Raw genomic sequence first — 16,330 nt, forward strand, 5'->3', positions numbered from 1 at the left:
AACAAATTCTATCAATAGTTCATTTGTTGCTTATGAGTTTGGTTCCTCCTTTTAAAAGGTTTTTGAAGATTGATTACTCTATCAAATATATGATTGGTATATGTGAATAGCTACAGTCACTCTATTCTACATTTGTATGAAAAAATTTGAATACTGGTCCTTAATAAGGTCCTTAATATTTCTACCTTGGTACTCAGAACACATATTTGTATATAATCGTATGTATGTATGTAAATATTGGGGTTTCATGTATACGGTAACCCAAAGGATCTATCATGTCCTCCTTTCTTGCTGCGATACTCAAGAATCCAGTGTTTACAACTGATCTGTTAATCCCACTGCGTTCAGAATGTGGAGTGGCTATATCTTCCAGAGATCTTCGTCTTCTATTTCATGCGCTCCCAGGGGTAGTACTCTGTAGTTTCATAGTGTTTCACACATTATCTCTCTGTTAATCTAGCAACTTCATGTGTCTATTGAAGCGACAGTGCCCCGATAGGACTCCTGTTAGTAATCGTAAACTGTTTTTACTAAAGTTTATACATTCAGCAGATCTTCTCTGGTTATATATTTCTATAGAGAGTCTTTTCCTGTACATTCCCTGTAGGTTGTCCCAATAATTGGTTTTGCTCTTATCTGCTTTGTCTATTATTCTGTAGCTGATACCACAGAAGGGTTCAGGTACCAAGAAGGGCTTGTCTACCCCACAAGCTTATGACCTATTTCATTTTCCTTTAGTCCGGTGTGTTCAGGAATCCATTGTAGGGTAACTTTATTTTTCTTACTTAGCTCGTTTATTTTTTCTAGGCAATCCCAAACGAGTTTGGATATAATATTGAAGCTTAAATCTCTAATGTTTACTTGGTTATCGAATAGTATGATGATCTTCTGTTTGCGGTTGTCAATTGCATATAATTCTGCTTAAAAAAATACAAAAATACTTGGTGTGTTGCCCAAGCTTCCAGAATGTTTGGTTCTGGACCCGTATACTCCTATTCCAATTTAGATCCGTAAAGCTAAACGTTTTCGATGCATCATCCATCCCAGGTTTGGTCATTATTTGGAAATGAATATTCTGAGTGATGTTTCTTCTGTACGAGGTTGTTAATTCCATCCCTTTATAATGTAATAGAAATTTTGAAAAAACTACTCGTAGTTAGTCTCTTGCGAGTGCACGAACATTATAAAATTTCAAGTGTAAAGCATTACTGAAATTTTAGAAAAAACAATTTTAGTCACTACCTTTCAAGGGTGATATTTCGCATAGGGGTTGCCTGATGAAATTTTGTTGTAGGAAAGACCCACCTCAATTTCATGCGGAAAATCACCTCCTCATTTGTGACGGGTACTTGTACTTATACTTGGTTTCATTTTGATCAGACACTGAGAATTTAGTATTTCTTATTTCCATTTGATATTACCTGTATACTGATTCAATCTACATAAACTGCCAAGAATAGAAACCATCTTTTTAATTCAGCTAACGAATCAAAACGCTACTTATCCAAAAAGTTTCGCAATCTTTCAAACTACTTATTAGTGACCTAGTACAATATACGAGGAAAATTCAATATTTTGATAGGTTAGGTGATTTAATTCAGTTAGCAATAGGTTTGAAGGATTTATTAACAACAAGATTCCAACTTAGATATTAAAAATTATAAAATAAACTTACTATAAAGACGTTTCTTTTAAGTATAATGTTATGTATAAAATTCAACTCATAATTGAAAATCCACTTGAATCAAGGACCTTTATTCCTCACCAAAAACGAGAACACAAGTTTCTATGAAAAAACAGTCTGGGGATTGTCGTCGTTCTCATTATAGTATAAAGTTGGTTGATTTATGTTACTTATTTTACCATGTACTGGTTGAGGTAGCTCTTTTTTGATCCAATACGAACCTTTTGATCGACATACTCGTCCCAAAAGAAAACTGATTATAATGATAATGATTAAAAGTACTGCACCTAAGGCATACCATTTCACTTCATGCCATTTAATGAAACCTAATGCAAGTGGTGCTTCTGAATCTGTTTCCTTTTCTGTCTTGTTGTAGGTGATGATCTGTTTAGGAAAACTATTGCTTGAATCGATTCCTTGTTGAACAATATTGGGTAGACTTTGATTAGAAAAGGTGGGGTGCTTGATTTCTGGAGAAATTTGTCCAATCGTTTCTATTGGGTTAACTTTATCATCGATTATTGATTGAATGTGGATTTCTTCAGGATCGAGTGAGGGTATTATATTCGAGATTGTTGGTGGTTTTGGTGGAAGTACTATTTTTTCAAGGGTTACTTTATGTTTACGTGTTGGTTGAATTGCTAATCGATTTAGTTCTAGTAAAGGTATTGATTTCGGAGTTATAGGTTGTTTTGGCGAAAGTGTTATTTTTTCAAAGGACAATATAGGTTTTCGTGCAGATTGGATTGTTATTCGTTTTTGATTCGATGAGGGTACCATTTTTGACATCATTGGTAGTTTTGGTGAAAGTGTTGTTCTTTCGAATTGTCCTCTATATCTAGGTTTGTGTGTAACAGAAGTTCTGGTTGGTTTCAAAGAAAACTTCATAGCTTTAGGTACTGGAGTATTAGATTTAGACAGCTCAGATAGTGAATCTGCTGTTTGCTTATGTATTGGTTGAAGAGTTATTGATTCCAGTTCAGGTGTAATTACTATTTCTGACATCATTGGTGGTTTTGGTGGATAAGTTATTACTTTCAAATGTAATTTTGATTTTGGATCCGAATTTAGTGGAGGTATTATGTGTGCAGTTTTTGGTTTACTGGATGGATTTGGTAAAATAGGAGTTGATGAAGTGTCTGATGTAAAAATAGATAGTGGTTCTAATAAAAGTGGTGCCAAATTTTCAGTTACGTTTTGTCGTGGAGGGATAGTGAATGATTCAAGTTGAAATATTGAATTGTTTTCTGTTAAAAATGTCCCTACATTTTTTCCAGAGGTTCTCAATAATTTCGATTCTTGTGTGGTTGGGCCTTGTGTAGTCTTATAAGTGGTTTCTGTATCAGTTATTATATCCGCCAAATCTGTGTCTAAAGTTCCAACATTTTTCAAGGGAACTGCAATATCTGTAACGGGCTCTGTAGTAATTTGATGTGAATATTTAGAATAAGATCTGTGAGTCGTAGAAAAAGACGAGTATTTTGGCGCTACTGCTCCCAGCCCAATCGTCTTTTTCACAGTTATTACTGATTCATCTACACCATTGTCATCATTTTCACCGCCATTGACAATGTTTTGTATGTTCTGCCCCTTTTCTAGACCTCTATTATTGTTTTTCCCCAAACCCATTTTTCCTATAGATACTCCCACTTCTTCATTCTCATCATTTTTACCATTTTTATGTTTATTATGACCTCTTCCTAGACCAACATTCACGTTAAAACCTCCGATTGATGCTCCAATTTCACCACTGTCTTTGCCACCTAAGCTAAGACCTGTGGATAATCCTGTACCAGTTTCACCAAATCCCATTTTCATACCACCACTATTTCCCACACCCAAATTTAGTCCTGTTGATAATTTTCCGTTTTCTTTCCCTCCACTGTTACCAAAACCTAGCTTCATACTCCCTCCACTTCCTAAGCCTACATCTAGACCTGTTGATATTTCTGCGCTTTTTCCTCCACCATTGCTAACAAATCCTAGTTTCATATTTCTTCCGTTTCCTATACCTACATTAACGCCTGTTGACAACCCTGTACTACTTTTTCCACCATTACCACTGAGTCCTAATTTAAAACTTCCTCCGTTTCCTAGAACTACGTTCGAGCTTACGCTATTTCCTCTTCCGCTATTACTAAAGCTCAATTTCATACTTGATCTGCTTGTCGTTACCGCAGCAATATTCTCGAAATCTCCTCTACCCCCACGTCCGTCTCCCAAATAAGACTGGTCAATATCTCCACACAATGCTGGATACAATTTGTTGCATTTAGTAAATAAACCACATTTACTACATGCAGATCCTCTGCTGTATATAGAATGACCAGCTCTATTACCAGCAGGACCGTAGTTACACACTAGATAATATTTTTCCTCAGTTGTAGACTTGGCTCTTGCGCAACCAATATGAGTCGTTGTTGCCCAAATTATTTGAGCGAATTCACTGATGTCTTTGTGACCTGTACAAAAATATAATTTTTATATGAGACGTTGAAATAACCAAATATAATTAGATATATTACAATTTCACACATTTGAGTAATTTATTGGTTCGTACCCACGGTTTTGTTTATGAAAATATGATATGAAGCTCAATATCTTAATCGTAAAGAAACATGTGATACGCCACTGTTTAATAATAACCTTCTAAATTTGCAAATATGAATTAAAAATTTCATGCACCAAACATGTTTGTGTTAATCTAAGAAAATCAAGTAAGAATTTAGTAAAACTATTATTCTGGGTATCTATGTAAGTTGATGGCATATACTTTTTTATTATTTTATTATTCTGAAAGAATTATTTTTTATAAAAAGCTCTGCATAGTCTAAAAACCAACACACCACCAGTAGTCTAATATGAGGTTTATTAAAAAGAATTATGAAAAAAATTAAACTTCAAAACATCTGAAGACATTTAAAATTTGGTATTGAAAATTGTCAAAATATTAAAATCCGGATAAACGTCACCAACGTATTTTAAAATAGAAACGATATAAACCATATAGTAACACTATACTGGGCATTCGATGGAGTTTGTATCCCAATATTAGAACGAAATACAAAGAAAGTTATGGCATAGTTACCTCTAGCGAATGTTAAGGATATCACTTATAATTTCTTGTATCGCACCCCTTCCACAATTTATTTCTCTACTCCCTCAACCCCTTTGACTAATCACGGTACAGAGGAGTGATGAAAAGATTCAGTTATAACATATTCAAAAAAAAAAATCAATTATTTCACAAGTAAAGAGATACGATCTACGAAAAATGGCGAGAGCGATTTATCAAGATTTCCGTTGAGTTTAGACTGAAAGATAATAATTACTTATCTTCGAAAGCTCGAACCGTATTATACAGGGGGTTTCAAAAAAGGTCTTTAGGATACATAGAAAAATATTTGGGGTTTGCTCAGTAAAAAATTTTCGTGATTCCATTTGTATTCAAGATGGGGCGTTGAAGAAAAAAAATTATACACAATTTTTACGATTTTGCTGTAACTAATGGAAACATTGTATTGAAATTTTGTTTTCGAAGCATTCAATGAATTTAAATGAACTTAAACATCAATTGATTTTACAATAAAAAAGGTAATGTTGATTAAACTCGATATTGTGTGCCGTTTTCGGGATATTTTGATTTGAAAATTATGTATAATAACCGATGCTGACATTTTCGTCGATTTATAGGATCGAAATATGCTTGTTTATATAATCCTTATATTAGTACCCGTGAAATATCACTCCAACACGACATGAAGTGCAGTCTTTTATTTCTAAATTCAGTCTACATAGGATCTGCTGGTACCGGATTATGAAATATTATATGAAAAACACCCCTTTCTTTCCCATTTAATATTTTATTTCATTTTTTACTAATAGTTTATACTGATAATGTAAAAATCATGGAAATTTGTTATTAATACCTTTTGGAAATTTGTCTATAACGTTTGAAGTGATTTTATCGATCTCATTGAACCATACATTGACAGCATTTTTTAAGTCATCTTCAGATTTTGCTGAGAAATATAGATTTTGACCAGCTGTTGGAAATTTCATAGTACCATGGCAACTATCATGCTCATATTTACATCTAAAAAATAAAGATTTACTTATATTCCTAGCTTCCAGTAACAGAAAAATATCATTATGAAACGGGATCATAATAACAAAGCACTATGCTATAATAAGAGACAGTATGGCATTGTACTACACCAATCTATGAATCAGAAGATGCAGTTGTAATAAATATATGCAATAATATTTTCTCTCAAAAACTTATACGTTTTTTTATATTTATTGTTTTTCTAATTGAATATTACATAAACATTTATTTATTTGATCTTGTTTTGGTTTTTGAATATTTTCGTTTCTCGAGTTATAGGCCATATAGTGTGCTTGACGTAAAAAATATTTCTACAGTACTATCTCAAGGCCAGGCTCATGCCCAATGGTTAACAATCCGTAACTTTTACAGGGACAAAATGTACAATCTAAAGATAGCAAATATGATTTTTTTAACAAAAAGGCACTTTGTTCAATTCGATAAAATTTATGGTTTAGGATATATATATATATAGATTTTCAGATCGTTATACATGCCTATGAAACCGTTCGTCTTAAAGAGATATTCTGAAGAAAATTATTATAAATTGTAACTATTTATTAAAAATACTTACAGAAGATATAAAAATACAATCAAACATGGAAGTAGAAGATTATCCAGTAAGATTGGCCTACGCTCGTTGGTTTCTAGATAATAGATTTGTGGGAAAAGTACTGTTTACTGATGAACCTGGTTTCGCACGAGACGATTTCATTATTTCCCATAATTTATAGTTATGGGCAGATGAAACTCATCACAATACAAACAAAGGATCAACATCTATTTTGTGTTAATGTGTTGTCAGGAATGGTGGGTACATAGCGTGGTCGCCAAGGTTTTATTTTGCATAGGATCAACGCATTCAGTTCCATTTTCTTTATTGCAACTTCCGAAATAGCTCGGAAAGGCTCTGAATTAGCTGAGCATTCACAAAAACGAGTTTCTCTTGATATGTGCTGTAGAGCAGATTGAACAATTTCTCTTTCGAGACACATTTGAAATGCGTGTTAGTGAAATATGTTTACCGTAATGGAGACTTTATTGAAAGATGAAAACCAATTTTCTATTTTAAGTGTCTCAGTAGTGAAGCAAATAATACCGGCTAATTTTTATAGACATACCGAAATTAATGAATAGAATACTCACAAAACATTAATTTGAATTGATTTTCATTAAGACACTTGCTAATGAAATTATCGGGTTTTTGTGCTAACACTAACAATGTTACCGACCGCATCGCAAATCTAGTGAGATTTTTGTTTAACATTTGAATTTGACAGGTTGGAAAAGTTTCCGGTGTTGGATAATTGAATTCCATTTATTTTTAAATAGCCCATGTATAAAATAAGAACAAATAAGTCGTTTATCAACATAAAAACTGCTTGGATACTTTATTATCAGATATTCTAGAAAAATTGTGAGTAACTAACATTTTATCACCAATTTATGTTGGTAAATAAGTAAACAACTCCAATTTATAGGAATATTTATAAAAGAAATACAATGTACTTGATATTTTTATGGAAAATATTGCTCTACAAAATACAGAAAAAAAAAGAAAATATGACTATAGAAATAATATGTTTGAGGTTAGAAATAAGGTAGGAATAAAAAGATTGTTCATATTTGAAAAATACTCATTTAGAATAATGGGAAGTGGAAGCCTTTCTCTTCCACATAGATATAATTATGGAGTTTTTCATACATCAATGTTTCAACTACACATTATTACTATTGAAAATGTACAAGTTTCAGAGTGTAATTTTAATTGGTTTTTCGAAATGAATATGAAAATATTTAAGACTATAACTTGGTTGTCGAGTTAGTGTAATTTCAAGATAATCTGTATTCATTGAAATTTACAAAGAATAATCAATATTTAAAAAAATCACCATCTGTATGCATATTTAGTGTCGTGATCGTGTATCCAAGGTATTCAATCATATACCATGAGTAAATTGCTTTGTAAAATGTTAATAAAATTAACAAACTGCTTCCGAGATCATTAAACTATTAATACTGTTGGACACGTTTTCACGGACATATGTGAAGAAGAAACTTTACTTGAATAATAAAAAAAGTGTTCGTACCATTAAAAACTAAATATAGTATTACTTCACGAACTAATCAACTTGAAAAAAGCCTGTATATTGAATAATAGTGATTATTTCGAGCCAATTTTCATTTTGATGCTATTTATTCCAAACACAGTGCTTACTTATTTTTATTGTTCATTCCATTTCTTTAAATATTATTGAAGGATACAGCGATCAGTTATAGTATCTATAGTGCAATGGACAGAACAACATCACGTATTTGGCATTTGAACATCACTTCAAATGAATCTATCATCACTATTCCAACGAAGCTTTCTTTTCATGTCAAGTGTCATAGTTCGACACCTAATGACATTACGATACTTCCTTCAGCACACTCCCTTTGTGTAACCGGATGATTTACAACAAATAATCCGACAAGTCTTGTTTGTTACGTGAGAGCTTCCCAAAATGTTGACAGTGTCATAGTCATAATTGCTCGAAGTCCTCACAGCTCGACTAGGATAATGTTTGATCATAAGCTTCCTAAACGTGAAATGATGAAGCTCACTTCCATTTGACAGCTACCAGCCCCTAAGAATGGTATGAAGACCAATGCGCAGTTTTAAAGTTACGGTGAGGTGTGGTGTGTCAACACTATTGAAATTTGGGATTGAATAGAAAGGAACCACAGTTCAAGCGAATGCTTCTTTAGAATTTTGTTTTTGCATTTCATTTGCATGCAGATTTATTATTATACGACTTCTTCTTATTAGGTTACTTGGATTTCAAAGTTTATTTGGAGGTTGTATATCAGAATGCTTCAAGATCAGGAAAGACAGGACTCATATTCACAATTATGCTGTCTACTAAATCTACAACACCCATATATTGATTGTACTCATGAACAATTTTGGAACGATGTTGATGTATGTTTTGTTATGTACTACTCCTTATGTATGTAAAATCTCTCTGTGTATTAAAAAGTACTAAGATCCATTGGAAGCAAAAAAAATTTAATAATCAATGAAAGGAGAAAATCATCTCACATCTTCTGCAACGATAAATACCTTCAGCTACAAAACTCTTTCATGTTCCGAAAGACAAATTTTACATACCAATGAATAAAAAATAGATATTTTATAATATAATATAATTTGAAAAAAGGCGTTTTGAAGGACCTTTATGTCGAAATATATGAAATAAGGAGTGGTCCAAAAAATTTACCTATTTACGTTACATTTTGCAGAATATTCCAACTTTTCATCGTAAGAAAGAACGTGCATATTGGATGCAACTCCTGTATAACCCCTAGTTTCTTGTCCACTAGCGACCTTTTGTCTTAACCTGTTGTGTTCGTGTAATATAAATTTCGAAAATTCTGGATCCATTGGTAAATCCTGACATCCTTTGGTTGGTAAACACTTTTCATCTCTTGAACACACTATGTTCTGAACAGTCAATGAACAGGCAGGCCATTGTACATTACACATTAAACCACTTTCAGTTAATGCTATGGTGGTAGTCAATATAAAAATTAAAATTGTTCGCTTCATCTTTTGTTTTCAATTGAAAATGATTCGGTTAAAAAACTTGAAATTTTTCACTCAAACATGCTAATAAGCACCTAATTTATCAAACAAATAATAGCTGTTAGCAGCTTTACTGGAAGTACAATTTCTCTTAGCTTATCAGTTCTGATTATGTGTTGATTATTTTAACAAAATTATTTTAATAAAAACAATGACTCAGTCACAAGGACTAAACTAATCGTGAAATCAATGTCAATTGCTGCGATTTGATAAAAGTTATGGAATAGAAAAAAGGAAATTAAATGGCAAATATTAGAAATTCGCGATCAAATAAAAATTTCCTAGCGTGAAATAAATTTAGTTGAAAATCCTCTGATCGTCCCACATTGGGATTATTTCCTGAAAAAAAACACACACAGCAGTTTTAAGTTCTTCATTCATTCACTTTTTCCTCGACACGTAATAATTCTAATTCAAACTTTATCATTGTATGCTAAACTTAGTTCTGAAAGGGTAACAAATCTCAAGTATTTTGGCTCAGACATGGCGATGTTATTTTTCAATGAATAAGTTGTTTAATTCCTATCGAGAAAGTTCACTAACCTAAAATCTATTGTCACTTAAACACACAATTTGAAATATTACTCAAAATGAAATAGGATTGTTGATTACTTTTAAAAGGAAAACTACAAGAGGAATTTACGGAACAATTTAGAATAGAAAATTTGGAGAATAACAAATTATTTAGAGTTGAGTAAGCTTTACAGAGAAAAAGATATAGTTAAAGTTATACGAACCAAACGAATACAGTGGATCGGATATTTGAGGTGAAAGCATAAAAAATAGCAATGATGAAGATCTATAGAGAAAGAATAGAAGAAAAAAGATGCATGATGCAGAAAAAAGTGAATAGATGACAACACGACCTAAAGATAATGAAAGTTAAATATTTGAAAAACAAGTTCAGTGATCGGGCGAATTGAAGGTGTGGGATTAAGGAGGTCAATGTCAATGGAAATAAAAAACAAAAATAAAAAAGTGCAATCTGCGTCAGATACCAAGTATGAATTTTTTTAATGTTAGTATTTAATGGCTAGTTCATTACAAATATATCATTCTTCCATAAAGATGATTATTGTTTGTTGGAATGATCGATGTATTTCTTCCAGTTACTGGTTTTCACATTATAACAGTTGTACGTTATTTAGTTATTTAGAACTATGCATTCTTTCGCACAACTGCATCTTTTCTTTGAGCTCATAGTAATTCAATTGGATTTAGTTCATAACGGCAATATTTATTTCAGCATTCAATTAGAAATATTATTCCGACGTTATTAAAAATATAAAGATATCAAAACTTTATGAGTACGCTTATCGGATTACTTCATATACATCATTACAACATATACTAGTGCTACCGGAATTGTAGAAGATGAAATAGTTTTGCTACGTGGCTTTTAAAAGAGGTTTGAAGATAAAAAAGAAAACAGATTAACAGTTAATTTGGAAGAATATTTATATTTTTAGTTATATGACGCAATCTTATTGTTTATGTAAAAAAATGGTGAAAAGTTTTTTCCCACCCCATCATCCAGTCATTAAATTTCGATATAATATACTTTAATAAATTTTTCATTCATTTTATTTGGCGAATAACGAAACTGAGTCTTACAAACCAAAAATAATAGTGTATTTGTTAATTATTCTTAAACTGTGAATTATTTCTTCAGTGTTTATGATTGCAGTTTAGTCCTACTTAGTTCTGCGAGACGCGAAAACGTGCTGTGATTTATACTTTTTGGACCAGAAAAACTTTTTGTGTAGTTTGCATATCTACAAATAATTTTCGCTCTCGCAAATTCAGACTTGTAATTTTTAAAATGAAGAAAACCAAGAAACTATTGTTGAAACCCGTGCAGTTATCGCATATCTCAAGTAATGTTTGACGAGATAAAAATATCTCGACTTACCGTGGTCTACAACGTGAAAAAATATACATCCATCAGGAGCTTTGGTGGTAGAAAACGTTGAAGGCGGCCTCGAAAACCCACAACCGCTGAAGATGAATGTATAACATTGATCAGTAAACGTTATCGACGATTGACGGGCCCATAGATAGCAGCTTTGTCTAAGGATTTGTCTTTGAATACTTCAAGACAGTGAAAAAGATCCTGAAAGGAGTGGCAGTTACGAAACCTCTTTGATGACGTCAAAATAAAATTAAGAGGTTTCAGTGAGCTGAAGAACATAACAATTGTACCTAAAGTTTGAGGTTTTTGAGTCTAAAAGTGCACAGGAAGGAAGAATGGATGCTAGATTCATGTGTAATCCCGACTAAAAAACACGGTGAAGACTTATGATATTAAGATAAATCATTGTCTAGCTAATGTCCAAGATGATACAATTAACAAATATGTGGAGGTTCAACGCAGAATGGGATCTGGTAGAAAACTTTCATGCCAATGAAAACAATTCTCTGAAACGAGTCAAGGAAGAGAACGTAGTCCTTGAAATTGTCACCAACGAACCTCATTGAAACTCATTAACTAAGAAGTGCTATCCACTATCAAAAAAGATAAGTATAAAAATGAAGATATTTTATCTGGGCCATGTAATAAGTTGTAATCAAGTCTTAAAAAAAAGGAATATAGGGAGAAGCTTCTTGTTTTAAAAGAATTTGATACAAGAACGAAATACGAAACGCAGGACAAATTGTACATGTAGTCGAGAGTGTAGTAGCGATCTCAGTAGTGATTGTCAACATTAGAATAAACTTACAAGTCTCATAAAGGAGAAGACTCTACTTATGAACTAAGAATATTGAATTGAATTACAATACATCTTTGCCACGATTTCAATCTTTCATTTACTCATTACATTCAAACAATTATTTTTTGCTTTTTAGTATTCAAACATTCGAATTACGACTGGTTATAGATCAGTATAATAGATTTTATTCTCTTCTTCTTGTAGATGTATTTTTCATTTCGAATTTTAAGGCAATAGAAATATTCTATAAAAGAGACAGAGGGTCGTCAACCTTTGGTCGTTTTGTAGCGGAACTGAGGGTGAAACACCATTCATTTATCTTTGTCGACTTGCCCCAAACCTCATGATTTATTTGTTTTCAGAACTACTGCATCCGAAACACGCCTCCGTATGTTCAAATGACAAGAATTTGTGCCTTTTTCGGTACGTTTCTAACCAAACAAGGCTTGTTCTTGACACTATTATTTGTAAATATGTCTTGTTTTTATAACTGCTGTTATTTGAGGGATTCGAGGTGTTACATATTTGTGGAATTCGGTAGGAAACAGGTATTAGTTATATTACACACAAAAATTTCTTGTAAAATAACAAATGATAAAGTTGTATATTTTTTAAATTATAGTGATCGAGTCGCTATAATTTGTACAGCTCGAGTGAAACAGAAGGTTAATAATTAGGTACTACCCTATAACCTAGAAAAAACTTCAATTTGTTAAGGTAAGTTTTTTCAACAAGCCAAAAGGAGGAGGTTTTCATATCTTTGGGATGAGTTGAGAAACTGTAGGCCAGACAATATAAAACTTTGAACCGATTAAAAGTAGAATTATGGGATCTTGATAGTTATCCATATAGCAAAATACTTTATTTTATATAAAAATTAATTTTGTATGAAAATTGTGCACTATAAGCATCTAATTTCATTTTAAATAATCCTAACATCAAGTAGCAACATTTCTTAGTTCGATAATCATATTTTCATACTTCGAAACTGATTTTTTTTTTTCGAATTAATGGCAAGCCTGTTGTTACTACAAGTTTGTTTATCGTTATTATTATATTTTTGTCACAAATTGGAGACAAAAAAGTATTCTAAAGGTTTCCTTGGGCGATACATAACAACAATGCTTATTATTACCATTGAATGACTTGTAATTCTGAGATATATAATAGTCATTCACAATATCCATTGTAACTGGTCTTAATGAAAGCCTATTGTGAGGTTATACGTCAAGAGCTTTAGTATTTTCGTTGGGAAGGAAATATGTAAATAAAATACGACTTTTTAAGACAAGTCTAAATACCGAATAATGCAAATATCAATTTGATGACTATAGTGAGATTAGACTAATCTTCTGGTGATTTAGATTGAAGAATAAAACGTAAATCTTATAGAATTCAAGAAATATTTTTCAACAGCAATCATGACATAACATCGCAACATATTAAAAAAATGCAATTCTGATTTTCTGCAGACGATGAAACATATTATCTTCTATGTTTAGTTTACAAATATACGCGGGGATAATTAACAAATTTCCCTAGAACTAATAACAGTTTTCAATGCTCGATGTCGTAGAAAATCGCAAAAAATTGTAGCGTTTTGTACTAACAAAGACTGTAGTTCCTAGAATATGACTCAGTTTATATTGGATCTTGAAATTCAACTTAATCCGGCGTCGATTTTTTCTGGTTTTTCAAATTACCCTTTATGTATCGAATCAATACAAAATGCACATGTTTAGCTATTCACATGATATAGTAATTTTTGAATACGCCCTAGATAAGATATTAAAGATAGGCGAGTTGCTTATAAGCAGTTAGCAGAAATCCCAAACATTATATCGAAACATTTAACCATTAGAGAATAATCTACCCTGTGGATAGCCCAAAACATTATGGGATTCACGAGTAATTTATTGCAAAAAATGATGAAAACATAGAAATAGAAGGTAACAGAGTACCAAATTTTATTATATGTATGGAAAGAGCTCTTTTTTATTTTTTTCAATGTACTAACTAAATTACAAATCAAAATGTGGGTTTTTGAAGATGAAAATGATGGGGGTGAAAAAAATTTGTTGGACGAAGTCCATGAAATATTTCTATTGAGAGGTTTAACAACCATTACAGTGAATATGAAGAAAAAAGAAGTTCGATGATGTTAAAACACCATATTTTCCGTTGAAAATCGCGGAAAACTTACCTAAGTAGTTTTTTAAAAGTAGCCAAATGAACACAGATTATGCTGAACTTTCTGATCCGGTATTTACTGTAACTTTTCCAAGAATGGTTAATATAATCAGTGGTCTCATACTGAGTTGAAAAAAGTATTTGAGATAGATGATGTCTGAAAAGTTTTAAGCGAAAGAGTACGAATAATTTTCAAGAGAATTCACTTAAAAAAAGGTTATGGAAAAGGTTATTACTGCTATTGCTTGATGCTGATGACGAGCCCGTATCCATTTCTATAAAAGTATTTGCTTAGATTTCTTGTTTCATGTGCCGTATTTCACTTTTCTAGCTTTTTGGCTTTCTCTGATTACAGTCTTTTAAACATTTTTAATTGTCATATTTCAATTTCTTCATTTTAATCTCTCAATAAATGATTATCCACAAATGATAGGCACAAAACACTGTTCATGATGGATATTATGAGGAGGTGGAAATATCGTGATTTGGATGTACATCAATCAACGAAGACTTAATGACGAGATGATATATCGAAAGCGCTCCGTTGGTTGCTGTAAGGTGTTTATACGCTTTCAATAACTAAGAATCTACGAGTTTTTTTTTATCCTATTCTAGCCTGTCTCGCTACGAATTGAATAAACTCTATACTAAATTGGATTTGGAAGTTATGATCATTAATGTCTACTTCTTTTTTGAAAAATGATTCTACACATATTTATTATTTTTCACATGAATAATAAGAGATAATTAATCAAAGTCCATTGGAGAGAGCATCAAATTGTTTTTAGAAACCTCACCGTACGGTTAAACGTTAACCACGTTACTTGCCTATCTCAAAACTAAGTAGCAGCCCTCGTATAGAAAAAAAAGATTTATAAGAACTTTTTCTCGCTAAAATAATGAGTAGTAATAAATCATTTTTCAATCTAACTGTAGTTAAAGTTCAAATTGTCTACCTTCCTCCATTTGACGGTATCCAAGTCTATCATCAATTCGGCACTTGCATAGATAATATACTTTTAATGTGGTAAATTCGACCAGAGAAATTTGAAATGCAATAGTGATGATTACCGTTTTCCAAGAATTTTTTTCTTTTAATTTAGGGATGATTACAAGTATATTATTAAAAAATATGTAAATTAGATTGTACCGATTTAGTAAAAACTCCTGTCCATTTTGCCTTTTCGGATTTTCTCATTTGCTTCCTGTACTCAGATTCCTGTGGCATTTTTGGCCAAATTCACTTGTGAATTTAAGATGCCCTTTGTGAAACCATAGATGAAGTGATTAATTTGGCCGAATTTACATCCCCAGTGTCAGATATCACTTTCTGTTTTTTCCTTCTTCGGATCTATCTGTCTTGGAAATTTCATTAGCAACACGAGAGTGTGATACCATCCTGCTGGAACCAAATAATTTTACAGAATCTACACTGAGCTAATTGCATAATGCAGTTTACTGAATGGATGATCAGAGCTTTTGAGTCAAATTTGAGCCATAATGTCCAAGGATTTTCCATCATAAGGTACAGATTTTAGTAGGCTCTAAGCTATTGTTTTGGTAATTTGGTTGCGAATAAATTAGCTAACTTGTCATCAGTCATTTTACAATCACCGTAATCTCTCATCATAGCAAACATTATTATTTCCTGTTCGGTAAACATGGTTAAATTCTAAAAGTACCTAATTACAATAAATACTTTTCACTAATATCAATAAAAAATAATTTACATCATTTAAAACCAATTGATGACAGGAAAACTATTTGAAATGAAACATCTTCAAATAATTCGAAATTCAGACGACTATAACTTTTTTTGTAGTCTTGAAGATTGCTTTTACGAATCATTATACTTCCTTTAAACTTATGGAAATGGTTTGAACAATTCAAAAAACTCATTCAATATTTTTATTTTGGTGAATCTAACAGTTATCGAAATATTAGCAAGTTACGTTATTTTATGAATGCATTGTATATTAATCAACCCTAAGCTTCTTGTATTTTCCATC

At 31.8% G+C, this 16,330-nt stretch overlaps 1 protein-coding gene across 1 annotated transcript; it reads right to left on the reverse strand.

Annotated features, from left to right (window-relative positions):
- Positions 1-1,608: 1,608 nt before the first annotated feature.
- LOC130441217 (uncharacterized) lies at positions 1,609-9,495 on the reverse strand. Its single transcript, XM_056774792.1, has 3 exons — positions 9,056-9,495; positions 5,614-5,780; positions 1,609-4,146 (listed from the first exon to the last, which is right to left on the reverse strand). The coding sequence occupies exons 1-3, from the start codon at positions 9,382-9,384 to the stop codon at positions 1,787-1,789; spliced, it is 2,856 nt and encodes a 951-aa protein (XP_056630770.1). The 5' UTR covers positions 9,385-9,495; the 3' UTR covers positions 1,609-1,786.
- Between the last annotated feature and the right edge of the window lie 6,835 nt (positions 9,496-16,330).

The sequence above is a fragment of the Diorhabda sublineata genome, chromosome 3, assembly GCF_026230105.1.
Source record: "Diorhabda sublineata isolate icDioSubl1.1 chromosome 3, icDioSubl1.1, whole genome shotgun sequence".
NCBI lineage: Eukaryota > Metazoa > Arthropoda > Insecta > Coleoptera > Chrysomelidae > Diorhabda > Diorhabda sublineata.

Excerpts from the sequence above, each read along its gene's own strand:
- LOC130441217 (XM_056774792.1), bottom strand. The coding sequence starts at position 9,384 with ATGAAGCGAACAATTTTAATTTTTATATTGACTACCACCATAGCATTA. Across the intron at positions 5,781-9,055 it reads GCAAAATGTAACGTAAATAG|ATGTAAATATGAGCATGATA; the intron begins GTAAATTTTTTG and ends TTTATTTTTTAG. Across the intron at positions 4,147-5,613 it reads TATAGACAAATTTCCAAAAG|GTCACAAAGACATCAGTGAA; the intron begins GTATTAATAACA and ends ATTTTTGTACAG.